Source organism: Lissotriton helveticus, chromosome 7 (assembly GCF_964261635.1).
Source record: "Lissotriton helveticus chromosome 7, aLisHel1.1, whole genome shotgun sequence".
NCBI classification, from domain to species: domain Eukaryota; kingdom Metazoa; phylum Chordata; class Amphibia; order Caudata; family Salamandridae; genus Lissotriton; species Lissotriton helveticus.
In genome coordinates, this window is record NC_136068.1 from 1,934,078,785 (window position 1) to 1,934,097,736 (window position 18,952).

Genomic DNA, 18,952 nt, shown 5'->3' on the forward strand with positions numbered 1-18,952 from the left:
CTCCTGGGCCTGATGGATTCTCGGCAGGGTTTTATAAATCGTTCTGCCCACTCATAGCCCCGATCTTAACTCGCCTTTTTAACTCCTTCCAGGGCCCCGGATCTATTCTCCCAGATATGCTCGCCGCTGATATAGTCATCGTTCCCAAGCCCGGGAAGGACGCTACCCAATGTGGCTCATATCGGTCGATCTCCCTACTCAATCTGGACTTGAAGTTATTTACTGGGGTTCTGGCCACGTATGCCCTGTATCATCGAACCAGGCCAATCTGGCTATATACCTAACTGACAGAGCAGCGATAACACTAAACGCATCATGCATTTATTAGACAAAGCTCATTGCACCAAGATGAACGGCCCTTCGACATCCAACGGAGCATGAGGCAAGGATGCCCACTGTCGCCTCTACTGTTTGCCCTCTATGTGGCGCCCCTAGCACAAAGGATACGAGATAACCCCGATATCCTTGGCATTCCCTTCGGAGGAGAATGTCACACAATCAGTATGTATGCAGATGATATCTTGGCGACCCTGGAAATGCCCGGGCGTTCAGTGCCAGTCTTCTTCTGGGAGCTAACATCATTTGGCAAAGTTTCCGGCTTTAAAGTAAATATGGGGAAATCAATGATTCTGCCTATAGGCCTAAATGAGACCCTCCACAGTGGAGAGCACAGGTAGTATTGAGAACTCCAATCCTAGTCCACGATCCTCTATTTGGGTATAGTCCTGGCCCCTTCTACTGAGCATATAGTTGCAAAAAACTACGCCAAACTCCTCTCACAAGTCCAGAGGGATCTTCGTCAATGGCAGAAACAACCTTTGTCACTCCTCTGCCGTATCGCTGCCATTAAAATGTCCTTTTTGTCTAAAGATAAAAGAAGAGTTGATGAGATAGATAATTAAATTATCAAGTGACTTTGTAGAAGTCACACCCATACAGGATCCCATATATGCTTTGTATTCTATTCTCACTTTTGTTTTGTATGTATGTACGAGAGTATGGTCGAACAGGTTGATAGTTGAGAATGCAGGTATGATGGTTGTTTGAGGGGTTATTTATGATTTTGTGATTTGTACTTCAAATGTGCATAATTTATATGAATTCGTAATATATGTATGTTTTTATAGGATGACTTGACTTGATGAGCACAAAAAGAGAACAAAAATATACATAAAAAGAAATTTTTGATAAACAATAAAATAATAATTTATCAAATAAACGTGATAAGATTTTATATATGGGGACATATCGTACATATGAGCTTTTGGCCAATATTGTAATTAGATAGGTCAGTATAGACATTTTTCCTTCAATTTTGTGTTATTCCCCCCTCCTCTTGGACCTGAAAGTAAGCAGGGGGTACCTTTCTCCTTCATGTAACACTCAGGCATCCATTGTTATTTTCCTTCATTTGGGAAGAAATATCCCCAGGCACCCGCCAACTTTTGTTGGGAAGAATGGGTATCCCTCAACTGAAGTTCCCCTGGGGGCACTGGCGGCACCACAGCGTGTTACTAGGCCCCAGCATCTGCCTCTGGTTCAGAAGAAGCCTCTAAAAAGCTTCTGGTCTTGAAACTGGTATTGCCGGATTACTGGAATATTTAGGAGGCTGGGGAATAGGGTAGGCCAGAAGCTCACTCCCTGCCTCTACCAGCCCCACCACAAACCTGTTTAACAAAATCTTATTTCATGGGTTGCTGGACCTCGTCCAATGAGGAATAGGTAGTAACACATTTACAAAGTTCCTTTACAAAAGGCTCTCCAAAGAGGCTGCCTTACCCCACTGCCCCAGCCTCCAACATAGCTAGTTCCCCCAGTTTGGAGTCCATTTTAATCAGCAAGGAGTAATACATGTGGTAACTCACAGCAGCAGCTCCTCCACAAAGATAACATTCCATTCCGTTATTATCATTTTATTTTTTGTATTGAGCTTGCAGTTGAAACCAGGTTAGGTTAGGGCGGGGCCAGGCCAGGCTCCCGGACGTCGAAGGAGGAGGACTGGTGGCTGCACCTTAAGTGCGCATGGCGGTTTGGCCGGCCGTCTCAAGCTGGCCAAACATCATGCGCACTTTGCATGTTCCCCACAAGCTGTATTGTATCTCCTGGGTGGAGAACATGCACAACCTCCCAGTCTCTCTCTGAGTGCCGAACCATGGCGCTCAGACCAATCACAACACTGCTGTAACACTGTGATTGGCTAGGGAATTCTGGGAGGCTGCATGCCTCCTGCTGCGGAGAAGAAGATGAAGGAGAGTCGGCAGCCGGCGTTATTCAGGTAAGTGCTTTTATTTCTTTTTTTATCTCCCCCTTCTGTCTCTCCCCCGCCTCCACTCTGTTGCAGCCGATAATGGTAACTTAAAGAGAGAGTACTACTTTACTTACAACCAAGTACGCCTAGGAGACATGTGCACCGTACGCTTACACATTGCGATTGCATATGGAGATAAGCATGACAAGAGAACGAGTGTCTCCTTGAAGTTGGCGCCGACTAGAGGTGCTGATGTGTAACCACGCTCTGCGAGCTCGCCATTGAAACGGGCCACCTGCAAAGATTGTTAGCTGGACTCCAGTTGCGCGGTGGGTCCGAGTTGTAGCCCAGAGGAGCCTAAGGTCAGCTGCGAGTACCTGCTGAGTCTCGCTCGCAGAGGGCACCAGTGGTGAAGGCCTTGATATGTGAGGAAACCTCGACGAGTCTGCTGGTGGGTCAGTATACAAACACTAAATTATGGAACAAACCCACAGCTGTAAAACAGAATAACATGCTAGTAAGCGCACATTAGTCACACATAAGAACATCAACGAGGAAGAGCCCTCATCTGGCTGCTGAGCAGCAGAGAAAGAGAAGTGCTGTTGCTTAAAGGATGCTCCTGTGTGATGGCAGCTGATGTGATTGGTGAAATGGAAAGTTCTGTACTTGGACTCATGGGAACTGTAGTCCTGCATTTTACGGTTATGAGGGGTTAATGGCTGCTGAGATAAAATAAAGGATAGATATAGATAGATAGAAAGCTTTATTTGATTTCGATGTTAAAAAATCATACAAGCACATCATAAAAGTACATCAAAAGAGCTTCAGAACATTTCCCATAGACAAATAGTTATAATGCAGATCATTAATTCATTACAATGTTATCAGCTTCCTACATTTTATCACACTTTTCAAAAAATGTGTTAAAATCCATATCGTATGTTCATTGTCTGAAAATTGTAAAGCTAAAAACGCTGGGCGACATCTTCTGATAGCAAGCTTCTTTAAAAGTGGAAATCGCCATTTTTTCTTTAGTAGGTTATAACATTTACAGAAAAAAGCTACATGTATTGTCGTTTGCTCAGATGTATTATTACAAGGGCATAGTTACATCACCCTTACCCAATCATTCATATTTGGGAAACTCGTTATGCAATGAAAAATGTCTAATCTGAATCTTGTTAGCAATAATCTGTCGTCTTGGCCACGCAATAGGATAAGATAGGGTTGAATGTTGAGAGTTATTCCTATCATCTGTTGATGTATTACTGTGGGCGTTGCTATTTCATCTGTTAAACGACAAGATTCAAGTAATGATAGGCATTTATGTTTCATTGTGGTTGGCTCATTATAAAACTGAGGATGTCCTAGGTCACAGAAGAAGTCCCTGACATATTTAAACCATTTGAGGTTCAGCACGTCGGGCATTCCCAGAACATTATTTAAAATATCCCTATTCAAGTGGGTTTCCTCGGGGCTCTATATCCTGTGACAGAGCATAATTGGCTCGATTTTAATTAGGTCTGTTAAAAATGGAACCCCCAGTTCCGAATGGCAGACATGTGAAGATACACTATTAGGGAGAGCCAATATGTATCTTAGGAACTGGTTCTTGACCGTTTGCAGTGATTGAGTGTTGCAATTTCCCCACAATCCCGCCCCATACATGGCTGTTGATACACATTTTGCTCTGTAAATTTGTAGTAGGGCTTGCGGGGGTCTCACTCCTAATTTTGTTTGAAAAGCTTATTGGGGCTGCAGTGGTTTTCATGTAGGCGAGTTTTCTCATCTGCATAGCCTGCGTCCATGTAGCTTTATTGTCAAACAGGATACCTAAGTAACTAAAACTATTGATAAAATGTATTCTTTGGCTGTCAATAAACATGTCTCTGCATTTGTTACATCCTGAACTACATTTCATGATGGAGGTTTTTGATGTGTTTCCCGGAGGCCTAGGTCGCGCATGTAGGTAGCTAAACCGTCCAATAATCTTTGAAGGCCCACTTGGGTACGACACATTAAGACGGCATCATCTGCATACAGTAATGCCGGTATGGCATCAGAGGGTAGTCTTGTCCCGCCTTCGTCAGTGCTTCTTCTAGTCCGTTTGTATACAAATTAGGAAGGAAGGGGGCCAGTACGCACCCTTGTCTGACCCCCCCTCTTAATTCAAACAGGTACCGTACATTCTCCATTGAGGCCATATCGAACTCTACCGTTGGCGTTCTGATAGAGGTGTGTCAAAAAGGATATAATGGTGTTGTTCACCCCTAAATTCCAGAGCTCCCCACAGCTTCTTGTGAATTACGCAGTCAAACGCTGCGCTTAAGTCAACAAACGCTAGGAATAACCTTCCTTTTTTTAGGTAAGAATATTTACCAATAAGAATGCTTAGTTTAAGGCTTTATATGTGAGATAACAATCCCAGGCATACAATATCAAAGAGTGGCACAATAGACAAATGGCAAACACACAACCAATTCAATATGAAAAAATATACATGTTTAATATGGTACAGACATATAATAAAAATCAATACATTGATCCTAATTGATAAAATAACATTGTATTAATACATATGTAGTCACAATAAAAATTAATATGTAAGAAGTTGACGGTTTCCTGTCGACGCGTTTCGACATACACACTATGCCTTCATCAGGACTGTAACCATCATTATTCTGTGAGAAAAAAGAATTTATAAAAATATATTTTATTCCATAGTTCATTGAATCTATAGCGGAATAATTGAATTAGTAGTCAGATTTGCCAAAAAACATTCTATTGCCACTTAATTGGTTCAAACAACTAATATACTGCTTTTTAGTATAAAACATTTAACAAAGGAGAGGTACCTATGCCCAAACAACTATTCAAACACTAAGATACATTGATACAAAATGCATATTAATATCAATTAAATACATGTACGAGAATATAAATATAGGTTGATTATAATTCTCACTTGTTCGTATAAATACCTAGCCTTAATCCATTGATGTAGAATTTAAAAGATAAAAGTTGCTTCATAAGTCAATGACCTAAGTAGTTTAGTAATTACCAAACTACAAGAAAATGCAATAGAAGAGTTATTGCATAGAGGTTAAAGCATAAAGAGTAAAGAAAAGTAAAAGGAAGAATTTTAGACCTATGTGCAAATTTGGAACCAAGAATGCTGTCCATAAGGGGTGTTCAAGAATGAGAAGGCTAGTTAATACCTTCAAAACGAATGCCCATACATTAGGAAAAAGATTTAGGACTGATTCTCAAGTTAGAAGAATATTTTTCTCTCAGCCCATTCTATAAAAATATAGCACAGATAAGGGCCTTGCTGTAAAGTGAATGTATAGTCACAAATAGTCTTACCTCATGTTAAAAAGGATTATTCATATGATGAACACATAATTAGTGTATATACAGAAATAGCAGAGCGGTGTTCACACTATCATAGTTAGTCTCATGGACATCTACGGAAGAAAAAAGAAGCAATTAAGGGCCATAACTATTGCATTAATTAATCTTTAAAAGAAACTGACCCTGATTCATATCTGTTGCAAGTGTATAATCTATATAGTTCGATATAGTTCCCTATTTAATAAAACACCTATACGTTTACACTAGTGTTAAGCAAATATCTGCTATCAAAGTTTTAGGCAGCATTCTAATTTTATTTTATTTTATTTTAAAGGGTGGCCTCTCTTACCAATATTTTCAGTTTATATTTTATTGATGTGGGGGGAGAAGCAGAAAAACGATATCTTCAGGTTGGCGATATAGTTACCCTCGAAGGATTCTACAGAGATAAAAAATATATAAAACGATATGGAGTCACTAACCCACACAAAATAGTGCACATTTAGCATGGGATTTAGAGGCATTTCTGCTTACCTAAAAAGAGGACAGCCTGCAACGTTGTTTTTAATACATATCACTGGAAAAATCCCAGCTCAAGCGACTCCTCGTTCACTCTAAGTTTGGAAGAGTCTGCGCAAGATGTCGTTACACACACAAACTTTGCGCAAGATATCCCTGGGTGAAAACAACAAAGAAAACGGCTCAGCTATCAACATGCCGTAATCTAGATAGGTCACAGCGAGCAGAATAACAAGCTCACGTCCTTACCAAATATATCGCGCAAACCAGGATCTGTCACTACCGGTAACGAATCTGTTGTTATTTCGCAGGAGCTGTCCCTTACTGTCAGCACATCTAGATATTTAGAGCAAAAAAGAAAGCAAACAGAGAACGGACGTGTCATTATCTCTGCAGAAACAAGGCTCCTGCATTTCTAAAGGTACACCGTAAGGCGCGGGCGGGGGTAACAAACTTACCGGTCACAGCATATAGATGCGGCTTTTACCCGTCACTCGATTCTGCTTCCCAAGTAAATGGACTCGCGCTCTTTTTTCGGAATCCTTTTATAAAAGGAGGATTTCTATTGGTTGACCTCCTTTAACTAGGTTTGTTAAAGGGGAAGGACCCTATATTGCTCGGATCCATGGCCACGGGGGCGATTTTAGATTTAAACACGTATACACACCAAAATTATTCATTTCATGCGGCTAAGGTCATTAAAGAGGTTTTATTCTGACAGCAGGGAGAGCAAAATATTAAGAAAAAAGGATATTCTTAAAATTATTTTATCCACAGTTGGTACATACAAATAGGCTAGGATACATTACAGATCGTGTCTAGGTTTTCATTCTATTTATCACGCAAAATTTAAGGTTATTATTAACACGTAATAAATGATATAACCAGGATAGGAAAAATAACCAGTCAGGTAAAAAAAACCGCATAATATGTACTTTCTGGACTACACCCAACTTAAATTACAGAATAGCATTTTCCCACGGCAAGTCATTATTCAATCCATGGGTAAAGGTTTTAAGAGAGAATATCCAGAAGACCTCCCTCTTCTTTCGTATCTTTTCGCCACCCTTGGCATTGGGCATATCAATCTTTTCCAAAATGCGCCATCTGATATCTGATGGTGAATGTTGGAAATCCACAAAGTGGGCAACCAAAGGGGCCGTTAGTTTACGGGTTTTTATAGCTGACCTATGCTCGGTTAACCTAACTTTCACTGATCTGGATGTCTCACCCACGTATCCCATATTGCATGGGCATACGATCAAATAGATTATATTACAGGTGTTACAAGTCCAGAAATCATTGGCCTTAATGTCATAGTTTAAGGCTTTATTCAACTGTTCCCAGTCCGTTGCGTAATCCGTATTGTAGGTCTGACAATATTTTATTATCCTCAGCTCACTCTTGTAGTCTCTCTGAGACTACCCGCCCCGCTATTTTTGCTGAGGAGTCTAGCAGGGATATTGGTTGGTAACAAATGGGATCTTGTCTATTCCCCTTTTTAAAAATGGGGACTAGAATGGATTCGACCATGTCTCTATATGTTTAAAGGAGCTACTGGCAGTGATTACTTGTGTAAGTATTCGGCCCCATAGGTCTATGTTACTTTTATATAGGTCTAGTGGGATCCCGTGGGGTCGGGTGCCTTGCCCCCCTTACTTGCCATAATCGCCCTATTTACTTCATCCAAAGTAATTTGGAGATCCTTCTCTATTATCTAACGTATTGGTATTCTTTCTTCCCCTTCCTCATTTGGCATGTCTACTGCATTGGCTTCAATTTTATCATTAAAAATTTCCGAATAGTGCTTCACCCACTTCCGTGCGATTTCAATAGTGGGGATGTCCCCTGATTCCAAGAAGGGTGCCCTAACAGCTCGCCAGAAACCCGCCCCAACATTGGACTCAATGGTATCGTAGAGGGTCTCCCATAGTTCTTCTTTTAACATCCTTTTGCGTTCTTTAATCGCTTTATTATATGCCTTTCTTGCCTCTTTTAGTGCCGCCTGATCTCTGGGAGAGCTATGTGATTTTTTTTTAGCAGAATATGCCTTTGTGCAGTTCGAATCGAACCAGCTTTTGGGCTTTTTTGTGAGACTAGACTTTGATACCCGTAGGGCGTCATTAATTGATCTTGTAACTTGTTGGAAGGAGGTTTGGACCGTTTCATGTGTTGCAGTTTCACTTAAAATAACTCCCATGGCTTGATTGCTATTTACCATGATTTTCCGGGTCGTTTCTAGTGGATCAGCCAACAACCATTTCAAGGTATAACCATTTTTTCTACTTCTATCCATATGTTGGGAGGGGTGGACAATTTTGTGGTTGTGCTCTGTTTGAAATGTTGATAGTTTCAGGGAGAGACTCAGGGGATAGTGGTCGCTCAGGATAGTATAATGCGTGTCAAATTTCTTCACCTTTGAGGCTAAGTTAGCAGAAATTAAAACGTAGTCTATTGTTGTATGACAGCTTCTTCTATTAAAGGTACTTTTAAAGGGTACTGGGTTAAGGCTTATCTCGTTTGCAAAAGACCACACATCATTTCAGTTCAAATATTTCCATAACATGAATGTAAGAAATGTGATTCACTTTCTTCGTCTTCAGTCATTATACCACATACATCTATTCCATTCCTAATGCACAAATTAATATTGAAACCCCCCCAAACAATCAAGGCTACCTCTTCGCCTTCACTTTGCACACTTTTCAAAGCATTTAACAAATTTTCTAGAACTCCCCCAATTTTGTCCGTCTGTACATTATTGTAGAAATTTACCAGTATTACTCTTTTTTTCTAATATACAATTCCAATACTTGATAAAATAAAGGAAGAAAGTTAAACATAATCCGAGTCTCCAGTCCCGACATACAATTCTTACTAATGGGTTACTGCCCTAGAGTTATGCGACAGTTTCCATACAAATATGGAGCAGCACAAATTTGATTCTTGAAGATAATGCTCTCCAATATAAGGAAAATAAGAATAATTCAACTTTTAGTTTTTCATAATAAACTGGTTCTTAACCTGTGGTTCGAGGACCCCTGGGGGCTGCACGGCCCACTGAGGTGGTTCACAATTGCATTACAAATTTAACTAACTTTAAAATTAACAAATTAAAATTAACAAAGTATATACAAATAAAGAAGCAAGTTTGAAAATCTGAAATTCCTTATTATATAAAATTGTGAAATAAACTAAATATTTCAGTATTTTAGCATTTGTTTAGTATATACTTGTTTTTCTATGTAATATTTTGAGGGGCAAATTATATAAATTGCTTGGACAGGGTGTCCTTGGCTTCCAGTAATGACTCAGTGACAGTCCTGGATTCCAGTAAAGATTCAGTGGAGGCCCACAGAAGTCAAGAGGTTAAGAACCGCAATTCTAGCTCATTGTACTTCATATCTTTGGTATGCTTTCCATATGTTGCCTTTCATGGGAAGTAAGATATCTTTTCTGATTAAACCCTTTTCCACATACCGTACACTTGTAACGTTTATCTACAGAATGTATTCCCTCATGCTTCCTAAGATCTCCCTGAAGACTAAAGCATTTTTCACATTCAGTGCATTGATAAGGTTTTTCCCCTGTATGTGTTCTTTCATGACTAGTAAGATGGTGCATACGCCGGAAACATTTGCCACATTCAGTGCATTGATAAGGCTTTTGTCCATTATGGGAACGCATGTGGACATTAAGATTTCCTACTATACTAAAGCTTTTTCCACATTCAGCACACTGATATGGTTTCTCACCTGTATGCGTTCGCTCATGTTTGGTTAGAGAAGCATGATCACGGAATCTTTTGCCACATTCACTGCACTGGCATGGTTTCTCATCTGTGTGTATTTTTACATGTTGAATAAGATAGCGTTTGTCAAAAAAGCTTTTCCCGCATTTTGTACAGTGATGGATTTTTTCTCTTCCTGTGTGTATAGTTTTGTGCCTAAGTAGATCCCCTCGTTGACTGTAACTTTTACCACATTCACTGCATCGAAAGGGTTTTTCACCTGTATGTATTCTCTCATGAATTTTAAGTATAACACTAGAATTAAAACGTTTGCTACATTCTGAGCACTGATAAGGTTTCTCCCCTGTGTGAGTTCTCTCATGGGTAATAAGACCTCCTTTCTGAGTAAAGCGTTTCTTACATTCAAGGCACTGATAAGGTTTCTCCCCTGTATGCACTCTTAAATGGATGGTGAGGTCCATCTCACGCCTAAATCCTTTCCCACATTCGCTGCAAACATGTATCTTCTCACCCACAGACGTTCTTTTATGGACTGTGTTCTTTGTCTTATATTTATTGTCTCGAATTGGTTTTTCATCTGTGTGTTTTCTTAAATGTTTCGTCATGTCACTTCTATGACAAAATCTTCTAGCTCACTCAGTGCAATGAAAGGGTTTCTCGCCTGTGTGGATTCTTTCATGAATTAAGAGATAATCCTTTGTGTGGAACCTTTTCCCACATTCTGTTCACTTCTCATCCCTCAGTTCCTGATTAGTTTTCAACCACATGTGGCTTCCAGTGTGGTGTCTGGTGCACCTTCACATGTTTTTCATTACATTTTTAGCAGTGTCATTCTTCCGGTGATTTAACACAGGTGTCACTGTATCAGGTTCTGCTGAAGCTTGAATACCTGTTGGAATAAAATAATTTCTCTGTTAGCTTTCTGCATGTACAATAAAACACAAATAATATTTAAGATCTGATCTTGTGTTCTATAAAGACATTGTGTGCACATGCTGGGATTTAGTTAGTCTCTTTCCTGACAGGTGCACTGGGGCAGAAGCGCTCTGAAAGTCTGTAGAGGAAAATAACTTGGGTCAGTTGAGCAAAGCCTTTTTGAAGCTGCAAAGGGTCCAATGCTCAGAATCGTGTCATTTACGATTGCAAAAAGGCATTTGTTTTAAGTTGAAACCAAAATTGCAATTCAGTAACATTACCGAATTACAATTTAGGTTTGCAGGCAAAAACCGTTTGGCATTTGGAAAGGGCCTGTTTAGCAAGTCTCATCTATTTACTGAATCAGATTGGTATGTATTAATGATTAGCGACTAAATGTATTTGCAAATTATTATTCTTTTATCACCTCCTCACAGGAGATGGTAAATCATTCATAAACGGCAAGGGGTCCTAAGTGGATGGGAAGGCGCCCCCCTTTCTGAATATTGACAAAAACATTTTTGAAGATTAAACAGTGGTCCCATACTTACACACATATACAAACGTACACTTTATTTTTTTATTCCGAAAGCATCCAGTTTATTTCATGGAAATTGGATAAATGTTTTTAAAAAACTATAATTAAAAGCAAACTCAGACGGGGTCATCTACTAGCCTCAGCAGGTCACCATCCTTGTGATGGCTGCGATTTCTAAGGGGTCGCAATTTGCGACCTAGGTAGGTCCAATTGTGACCCACTAGGAATCCATAATTTCTGAACCGACCTATTAGTACATAGGTCAATTTTTATATTAGCACACTGGTTGCAAAAATAGTGATCTCAAATTGCACCAAATATTTTGTGACCAGTTCTTAAAGCACATGGCCCCCTGAAGAAATCAACACTTAATGAGTGGCGCCATTACTCTCCTTGCGTAATATAGTCAGGTTTGTGGGCAGTTTCAAAAGCAGATCGCAAAACTACTATTCACAAAGTAGCTGCTCAATCATTTGGACAACAAGATCCAAACCAGCAATATGGTTTGAGATTGGACAGCACCATTACAGTTCAACAGTAACAAGATACAGCCACATCATAAAGAATTCTACTTCCACATCAATGAAATACAAACACGAAGCATGACAGAGTTAAGACGCAAACAAAACTAAAGTATCTGGATATTCTGTCTGGATTTTGTTGTGCGTGGACCTATGGATGCAGAGATGTAGCACTGGCTCAGCTAATATATATATCTGCATACTATTTTTCTCCAGGTATCTTTCATGAGATGTTGCTATAGCTGTCAAAATTGTGATATGTTAACCATGTTCAAGCTTTATTTAAATTTTGATAAGTTATATAATCAGACACAAACTGCAATGGACATAAAGCTTAATTATCACAGTGCAATAATCAAAAAGCACGTCTCTTATTGATAATACAACATGGTTTACACACAGGGCCGGACTGGTAACCGAAATCAGCCTTTGCACGATCTCAGCCCTGTGGTGGTGGTGGGGTAATCTTGGGTTAGTGGAAAGATTTGTGCTGCTTTTTGCTTTCATTGCAGGGGGCCGATATTGCTGCTATGCAGCAAAACTTCCCTGTAACAACAAGAATTGGTAATGCAATAGGTCTCGCATTTACGCAAGTTTGATCTATTGCAATTGTAAATGACAATACTTTTTATTATGTTTCAAAAACCAAAACATAAATAAAAAGCATTTTCTTTTACAATGCCAATAGCTCAAACTCACGAAAATGCAAGACCTGTTGCATTGCAAATGCTATTTATATCAATTCTTTGGATTGTGCTGGCCAAAAAAGGAACGGCTCTAGCAATGGTAGGGAGCTGGCTACTCTACACGGATGCAAAAACAACAGTTGATGGACAGAATGCAGAACAATGTCATACATTCACCCCGGTACAGACATCTGGTCCTAAATCCATCGTCCATCACCACCCCCTTTTGTACCGCTTTTGGCCACCATAAGTGTGGCAGGGTATGCTCAGACGTGAGTCCCTTGCTCACCTTGCCACTGGATTCAAGCAAGCCGGGCTGAAGACGGCTGGAATGTCAGAAACCGGTCCTCGGAAGCTTGTTTCCGGTCCAGGGAAAGCATGGCTTGGCAGTTCGGGCTGGACTGTTCCCATGAGGCACAGGGTCAGACTGATTTGCATATAGCCATGTTTGAACTGGGGTGGCAGAGTGGGTTAAAGAACGGTGATGGATTAAACCCAGATCTTTTGACTGGATGTGAGTGTTTGATTGATTCAGATGCTCCGTCCATCACCACGCTCTTTTGTACCGCTTTTGGCCACCATAAGTGTGGCAGGGTATGCTCAGACGTGAGTTCCTTGCTCACTTTGCCACTGGATTCAAGCAAGCCGGGCTGAAGACGGCTGAAATGCCAGAAACCGGTCCTCGGAAGCTTGTTTACGGTCCAGGGAAGACATGGCTTGGCAGTTTGGGATGGACTGTTCCCATGAGGCACAGGGTCAGACTGATTTGCATATGGCCATGTCTGAACTGGGGTGGCAGAGTGGGCTAAAGAACGGTGATGGATTAAACCCAGATCTGTTGACTGGGTGTGAGTGTTTGATTGGTTCAGATGCTCCGTCCATCACCACCCCCTTTTGTACCACTTTACTCTACACGGATGACACAGTTTTACTCGCCAGCACCGCAAATGTGTTTGCAATTGCTGCTCGATTCTTTTGATGAATTTATGGGGGATCTTAGATTGAAAGTTAATCAACAAAAATCATATAGTATGACTTGCAGAAACCAAAATGTAGGTGCAACCCCAATGTCTAATGTCCAGAACCCTAACTACCTTGGCATTTTATCGGATGAAAATGTCAGCTGGGACAAATTATTATTATTTTTTTTTTTATAAATCTTTTTATTAAACAATCTCGACATGATGGTACATAGTCACAGTAATCAGTAGATAGGGTACAGTAAGTTACAAAGGAAATAGCGTAGAATTACAGTGAGCGAGTTTGATGGAAATCACGGGGAGGGAGAATCTTCATTGTCTAATTCTTGAGGGGGAACAGATATCTCCTCGGTAAGCGTTCCAATGGGCCCATATTTTAGACCATTTCCGGGGACACCCCCGTGCTACATATACAGTTTTTTCACGCAACATACTCCAATCGAGGTCTTTTTTCCAGTCAGTTACAGTAGGCGTATATGCGGCCCCCCAGAGTTGAGCTATGTTTCTCTTAGCGAGCATGCAGGCAAGAGTGACCTATTGTGTTGTATATGTATTAAGATCGGTAGGCTCTCAGATATTGAGGAGGCAACGGGATGCTAGCGGTTTGATTTCGACATCCAATGTTTCGCTCATGACCGCATGGATTGCATGCCAGTATTCTTGGATCGGGTCACAGTGCCAGAGGATGTGCATAAAAGTACCTGTGTGTGTGCATCCCCGTCTACATGTGTCATCAGTCAGTCCACTTATGTGCACTAGTTGGGGCCCTGTCATATATATCCTGTGAGGGATTTTTAGTTGCACTAGGCGGAGTCGCGTCGGAATAGCGCCCGCCCTGGGAGACGAGACCCCCGTTCGCAGTCTTCATCATCCAGTTCAATCCCGTCATTGGTCCATTTCTCACAGAGTGCCAGTAGGGGGTCATCCATATTGTTTATTAGTTTACTGTAGGTAAGGGAGATGGCTTTCTCAGGCAGATGGCCATCTAATAGTCTGTCCTCTAAAGGGGAGCTTTCTGGAGGGGTTGTGCCACGGGGCAGTGCGTGTCGGACTTGGAGGTAGGGGAAGCGCTCCGAGTTCACGAGGGAGTATTGGTTCTGTAGTATAGCAAATTACTTCACGCCCTCAGCACTCCAAAGGTCTTTGATATGGGAGATACCAATTAGGTCCCATTTGCTGAAACCCCTGGTTTGTCGATGGTCTCCAAATTTTTGACAGTCCCACAACGGAGTGGCAAGAGTCAACCTATCATTCCAGCCAAGAGATTTAGTTGCAGCATGCCAAATATTGACCGTATGCTGCGTAGGGCCGGTAAGTGGGAATCTATCCGGCTTGGAGTATAATGCACGAGCAAAAGATCTATTTGGGAGGATCCACCGGTCCATATTAAAACCGGGATAATCCGGGCGACAATAGGTGCAGTGGTTGATAGTTGTGAGGTGTGCTGCCCAGTAGTACTTCCTGATGTCCGGCAGTCCAATACCGCCGTCATACCAGCTAAGTGTACGTTTTTTCATGGCTATGCGCGGTCGCCCCGCCTACTGGGACACAATCTTGACCAAGAGATCTCGGAAAGTGGCCGGGACAGTTGAGGCCAGTTTTAGATTCTGAAGGAACCTCGGCCATAAACCTAGAAAAGAATGAATGACCGTGTATACAAGCAGGTGCCTTTCCCTGGATGCATTCAGGGCTGGCGTGTGAGATACACCATCCAGGAAACTGGAAACCAGAGAAAAGAGAGGTTTGTGCAGATTACCTGCCCCCCTGGTCTTTATGGAACTGTGGTCCCTTTTTTGGAGGATGCAGTGAGGGTTGCTCCCCTTCTTTAATGGCTTAAAGACTCCACCCCTGGTTACTTTAGGTTGAGAGACTTTTCACCCATCTTGACACCTCAAATTTGTTTCACTTCCCGAATGAGATCAATTGCAGTTCAAAGAGATTGGTGAAGGCCTCGATTACAAATTCAGTCTGCCCATACCTCAAGATTAAACCTGAAGAATGGATGGAACCCCATCTATTATGGATAACATAACATAACGTGTATTTGTAAAGCGCATGTTCACCCAGAAGGGTATCTTGGCGCTGAATAACAGATGCTTATTTTTACCCAAGGAACTCATTTTATCAACCTCAGAAGGATGAAAGGCCGAGTGGACCCGCCAGAATTTGAACCTGTGACCACGAGGTCAAACACAGGCCCTCACTGTGGGCGCGTTAGTCCACTAAGCCACACCCAAACCATGAACATAGATTTTATCGAACCCGTTTTCACATTTGACACTTCGCCCTTTCTGGCAGCGTTCCCCAGCAGGGTACCTGCTTTTCTTCCTTACACCTTGGAGGTGTATTTTTAAATACATCATTGGTGGCTAAACACTTAGATTACCTTTCTGGAATTTAGCGCGCGCTGCATTGCGCGACTGCAGCTCATCTACATCAGCGCTGCCCTCTCGGTTGCGGTCACGTGACTACTCGTGACTCACCCGCCATCTTGAGCAGGGAAGGGCTGCGCTCCAGTCTATCGAACGCTCCCTCCCTTCCCGCCCCTTTCATGCATAAAATCAAAGGTACTTCCCGTCCGCGCAGCGGGCGCGCCGGCGGCGCGCCGGAGGCGCGCCAGAGGCAAGCCCGTCTGCGCCCGTCCGCGCCGGGCCCGGGCCCAGGGCCATAAACCCTGCCAAAAATTCATCAGGTAATGCCATAACTTACTCCAGACACAATTTACTGGCCGTATGTCCACCCGAAACGTCCAACTGTCTAAAAATTAACCCTTCAGAAACCATAAAGACATGGCCACCGCTTGTCCTCACTGTCTCTATTCTATCCCCCTCCTCCCTCCCCATCAGATCATCGGCACTCCTATTAACCAAGATGCAGGTGCTACTACCTCCATAGCCCTAATAAATGCGCGCTCTCTTGGCAAACATAGACAGGAAATATTCGATCTTATTACTGACTATGCGTTGGATATTTTGTTCATTACTGAAACTTGGACAGATGACTCCTCACAGCCGGATCTGGTCATCGCCGTGCCACCGGGATTTAAGGCTTACTGTCAGGACAGGCCCAAACAAAGAGGGGGTGGGCTGGCCATAATTGCTAGAGATGCTTACCCAGTTAGAACAACCCTCATTCCATCCACTGCCTGTGAGGCTATGCAATTTTCTATTAACATCTCCCCTTCTTTCAATTTCAAGGGTATATTAATATACCGGCCCCCGGGATCAAAAACTACTTTTCTGTCCAATTTAAATACCATAATGGAATCCGTAGCTACGGAAACCAGTTTCACAGTTCTCGGTGACCTGAACTTTCATTTAGATCTCGATCATTTAGCCGACTCCGTTGCTCTCACCACTGACTTAGGCAACCTAGGGCTAAAACAGCTTGTTAAGTCCTCCACGCACCAAGCAGGCCACATTTTGGATCCTATTTTTTCCAATCTAGAAGGACTCCAAATCACCAACATTTTGCCCATGCAGTGGACAGATCACTTTGCAATCTTTGCTAATATTGCCTCTTGCAATGACTGTAACAATAATCCCCAACCGGCACCTAAACTACCGTTCAAAGACTGGAAAAATATAAATCTAGAACACTTTAAACTCACACTCATACAAACCTGCCCAGAGTTCGCTACAGACCCCAATCTAGCTCTCCAGCAATTATATGACTGGATTGGCCAGGCATCTCACCAATCAGCCCCTTCCAAGGAACACTCCAGCAACAGAGTTAAACCCACCGCTCCTTGGTATAATGAAAAACTCAGGACACAAAAACAGATCAACCGTAGCAAGGAGAGAACTTGGAGAAAAGATTATGATGCAGGTAGTAAGTCTGCCTATAGGGAAGCCGTAGCCCTATATAAAAATATGATAGCACAAGCCAAAAGAGAATATTACACCGACCAAATTGAGCAGGCCAGGAATTCCAGTAAGCAACTATTTTCCATTACCAAAGCTTTATCAGGTAACTCCCCGGATCTCACGCCCCCCCCGTCGCAGTCACTGTGTGACTCTCTTGCAGCTTTTTTCTACACTAAAGTAGATGACATCTATCAAGCATTTTCTTCCAAATCACTTCCGGCCCCCACATCAGCCGTCACTTCCTCCTCAGCCAATGCCTTTCCGTGCTTTCAACCAGTCACCCAGGAGCAAATAAAAAACACACTTCTGACCATCAAATCAGGCTCACCCCTAGACCCCTGCCCTCTATCGGTTCTCAGACCAGTCCTAGACGTTATCACACCGGCACTTACACAGGTCTGTAATTTGATTTTGCGGTCAGGTCACTACCCTAACCCGCTCAAAAACACTCTGCTAAAGCCGCTGTTAAAAAAACCCTCGCTCGACAAAAATGAGCTAAAAAACTACCGTCCAATTGCCAGTCTTCCTTTCATTGCAAAGACAATTGAAAAGATCATGAACACCCAGATCTCTGAGTTTATTGAATTGCACCAGCTCCTCGACAACACGCAGTTTGGATTTCGGAAACATCACGGGACCGAGGCAGCCCTGATCAAAGCCGCTGATGACATCAGGGTCATTAGGGACCACGGTGGCACTGCCATACTGGTTCTGCTAGACCTATCAGCGGCTTTCGACACGGTCGATCACAACATCTTGGTCGACCGTGTCCAAGGATTTGGCATCTGTCATACGGCCAAAAACCTAATTGCCTCTTTCCTCGCCAATAGAACGCAGGCGGTCATTCTAGGACCCTTTCAATCAGCACAACTCTCCGCCCCCTGTGGTGTTCCTCAAGGCTCATCCCTTAGTCCGACACTCTTCAACATCTATGTGTCGGACCTAGCTAAGACCATCAAAGCACATGGGATGAGCCTTACCTCGTACGCCGACGACACCCAACTAGTGTTGGCGATCAAAGGTGACGGAGAGCAAGTAGCTGAAAAATTCAAGAAAGGGCTCCTAGATATAGGAGATTGGATGGCGACAAACTGCTTAAAGCTAAACTCAGAAAAAACTGAGGTACTTATTTTCGGTCCATTATCCCCAGCCTGGTCCACCACCTGGTGGCCAGAGACCTTCGGTACACCTCCTACACCGACTTCCAAGGTCAGGAACTTGGGGATTGTCTTCGATGATGGACTGAACTTCATGGATCACGCCAACAAGACAGCATCCACTGCGCACCTAAAACTAAAAATGATTCGCAAAATACGTCCTTTTCTTCCCGAATCTGCGATTAAGACACTGGTTTCTGCCCTTGTCCTATCATCCTTGGACTATTGTAATGGTTTATTTCTTAACGCGCAAACCCGAGTTACTGCAAAACTTCAAACTATACAAAATGCAGCAGCCCGTCTCATCACCGGCAAAACAAAGTTCGAACCCATTGCCAAAAACATAAAAGACCTCCATTGGCTGACTGTACAAAAAAGAGTCCACTTTAAGGCCCTCTGTATAGTCTTTAAATCAGT

General features: G+C 42.4%; 1 protein-coding gene across 2 annotated transcripts in view; it reads right to left on the reverse strand.

Moving 5' to 3' along the window:
* Positions 1-2,994: 2,994 nt before the first annotated feature.
* Positions 2,995-18,952, reverse strand: part of LOC144770943 (uncharacterized) — a 37,633-nt gene continuing 21,675 nt past the window's right edge. The window contains exons 3-4 of one of the 2 annotated variants that reach the window (XR_013599066.1): positions 7,450-10,761; positions 2,995-4,650 (exon numbers count right to left, since the gene is read on the reverse strand). Coding sequence is in view for 1 of the 2 variants with exons in the window: in XM_078655782.1 (XP_078511908.1) it covers positions 9,521-10,477 (957 nt within the window). In the remaining variant the exon portion in view is untranslated. Of the gene's footprint in view, positions 4,651-7,449; positions 10,762-18,952 lie in introns of those variants that run through there. The other variant, XM_078655782.1, reaches the window with a different exon arrangement.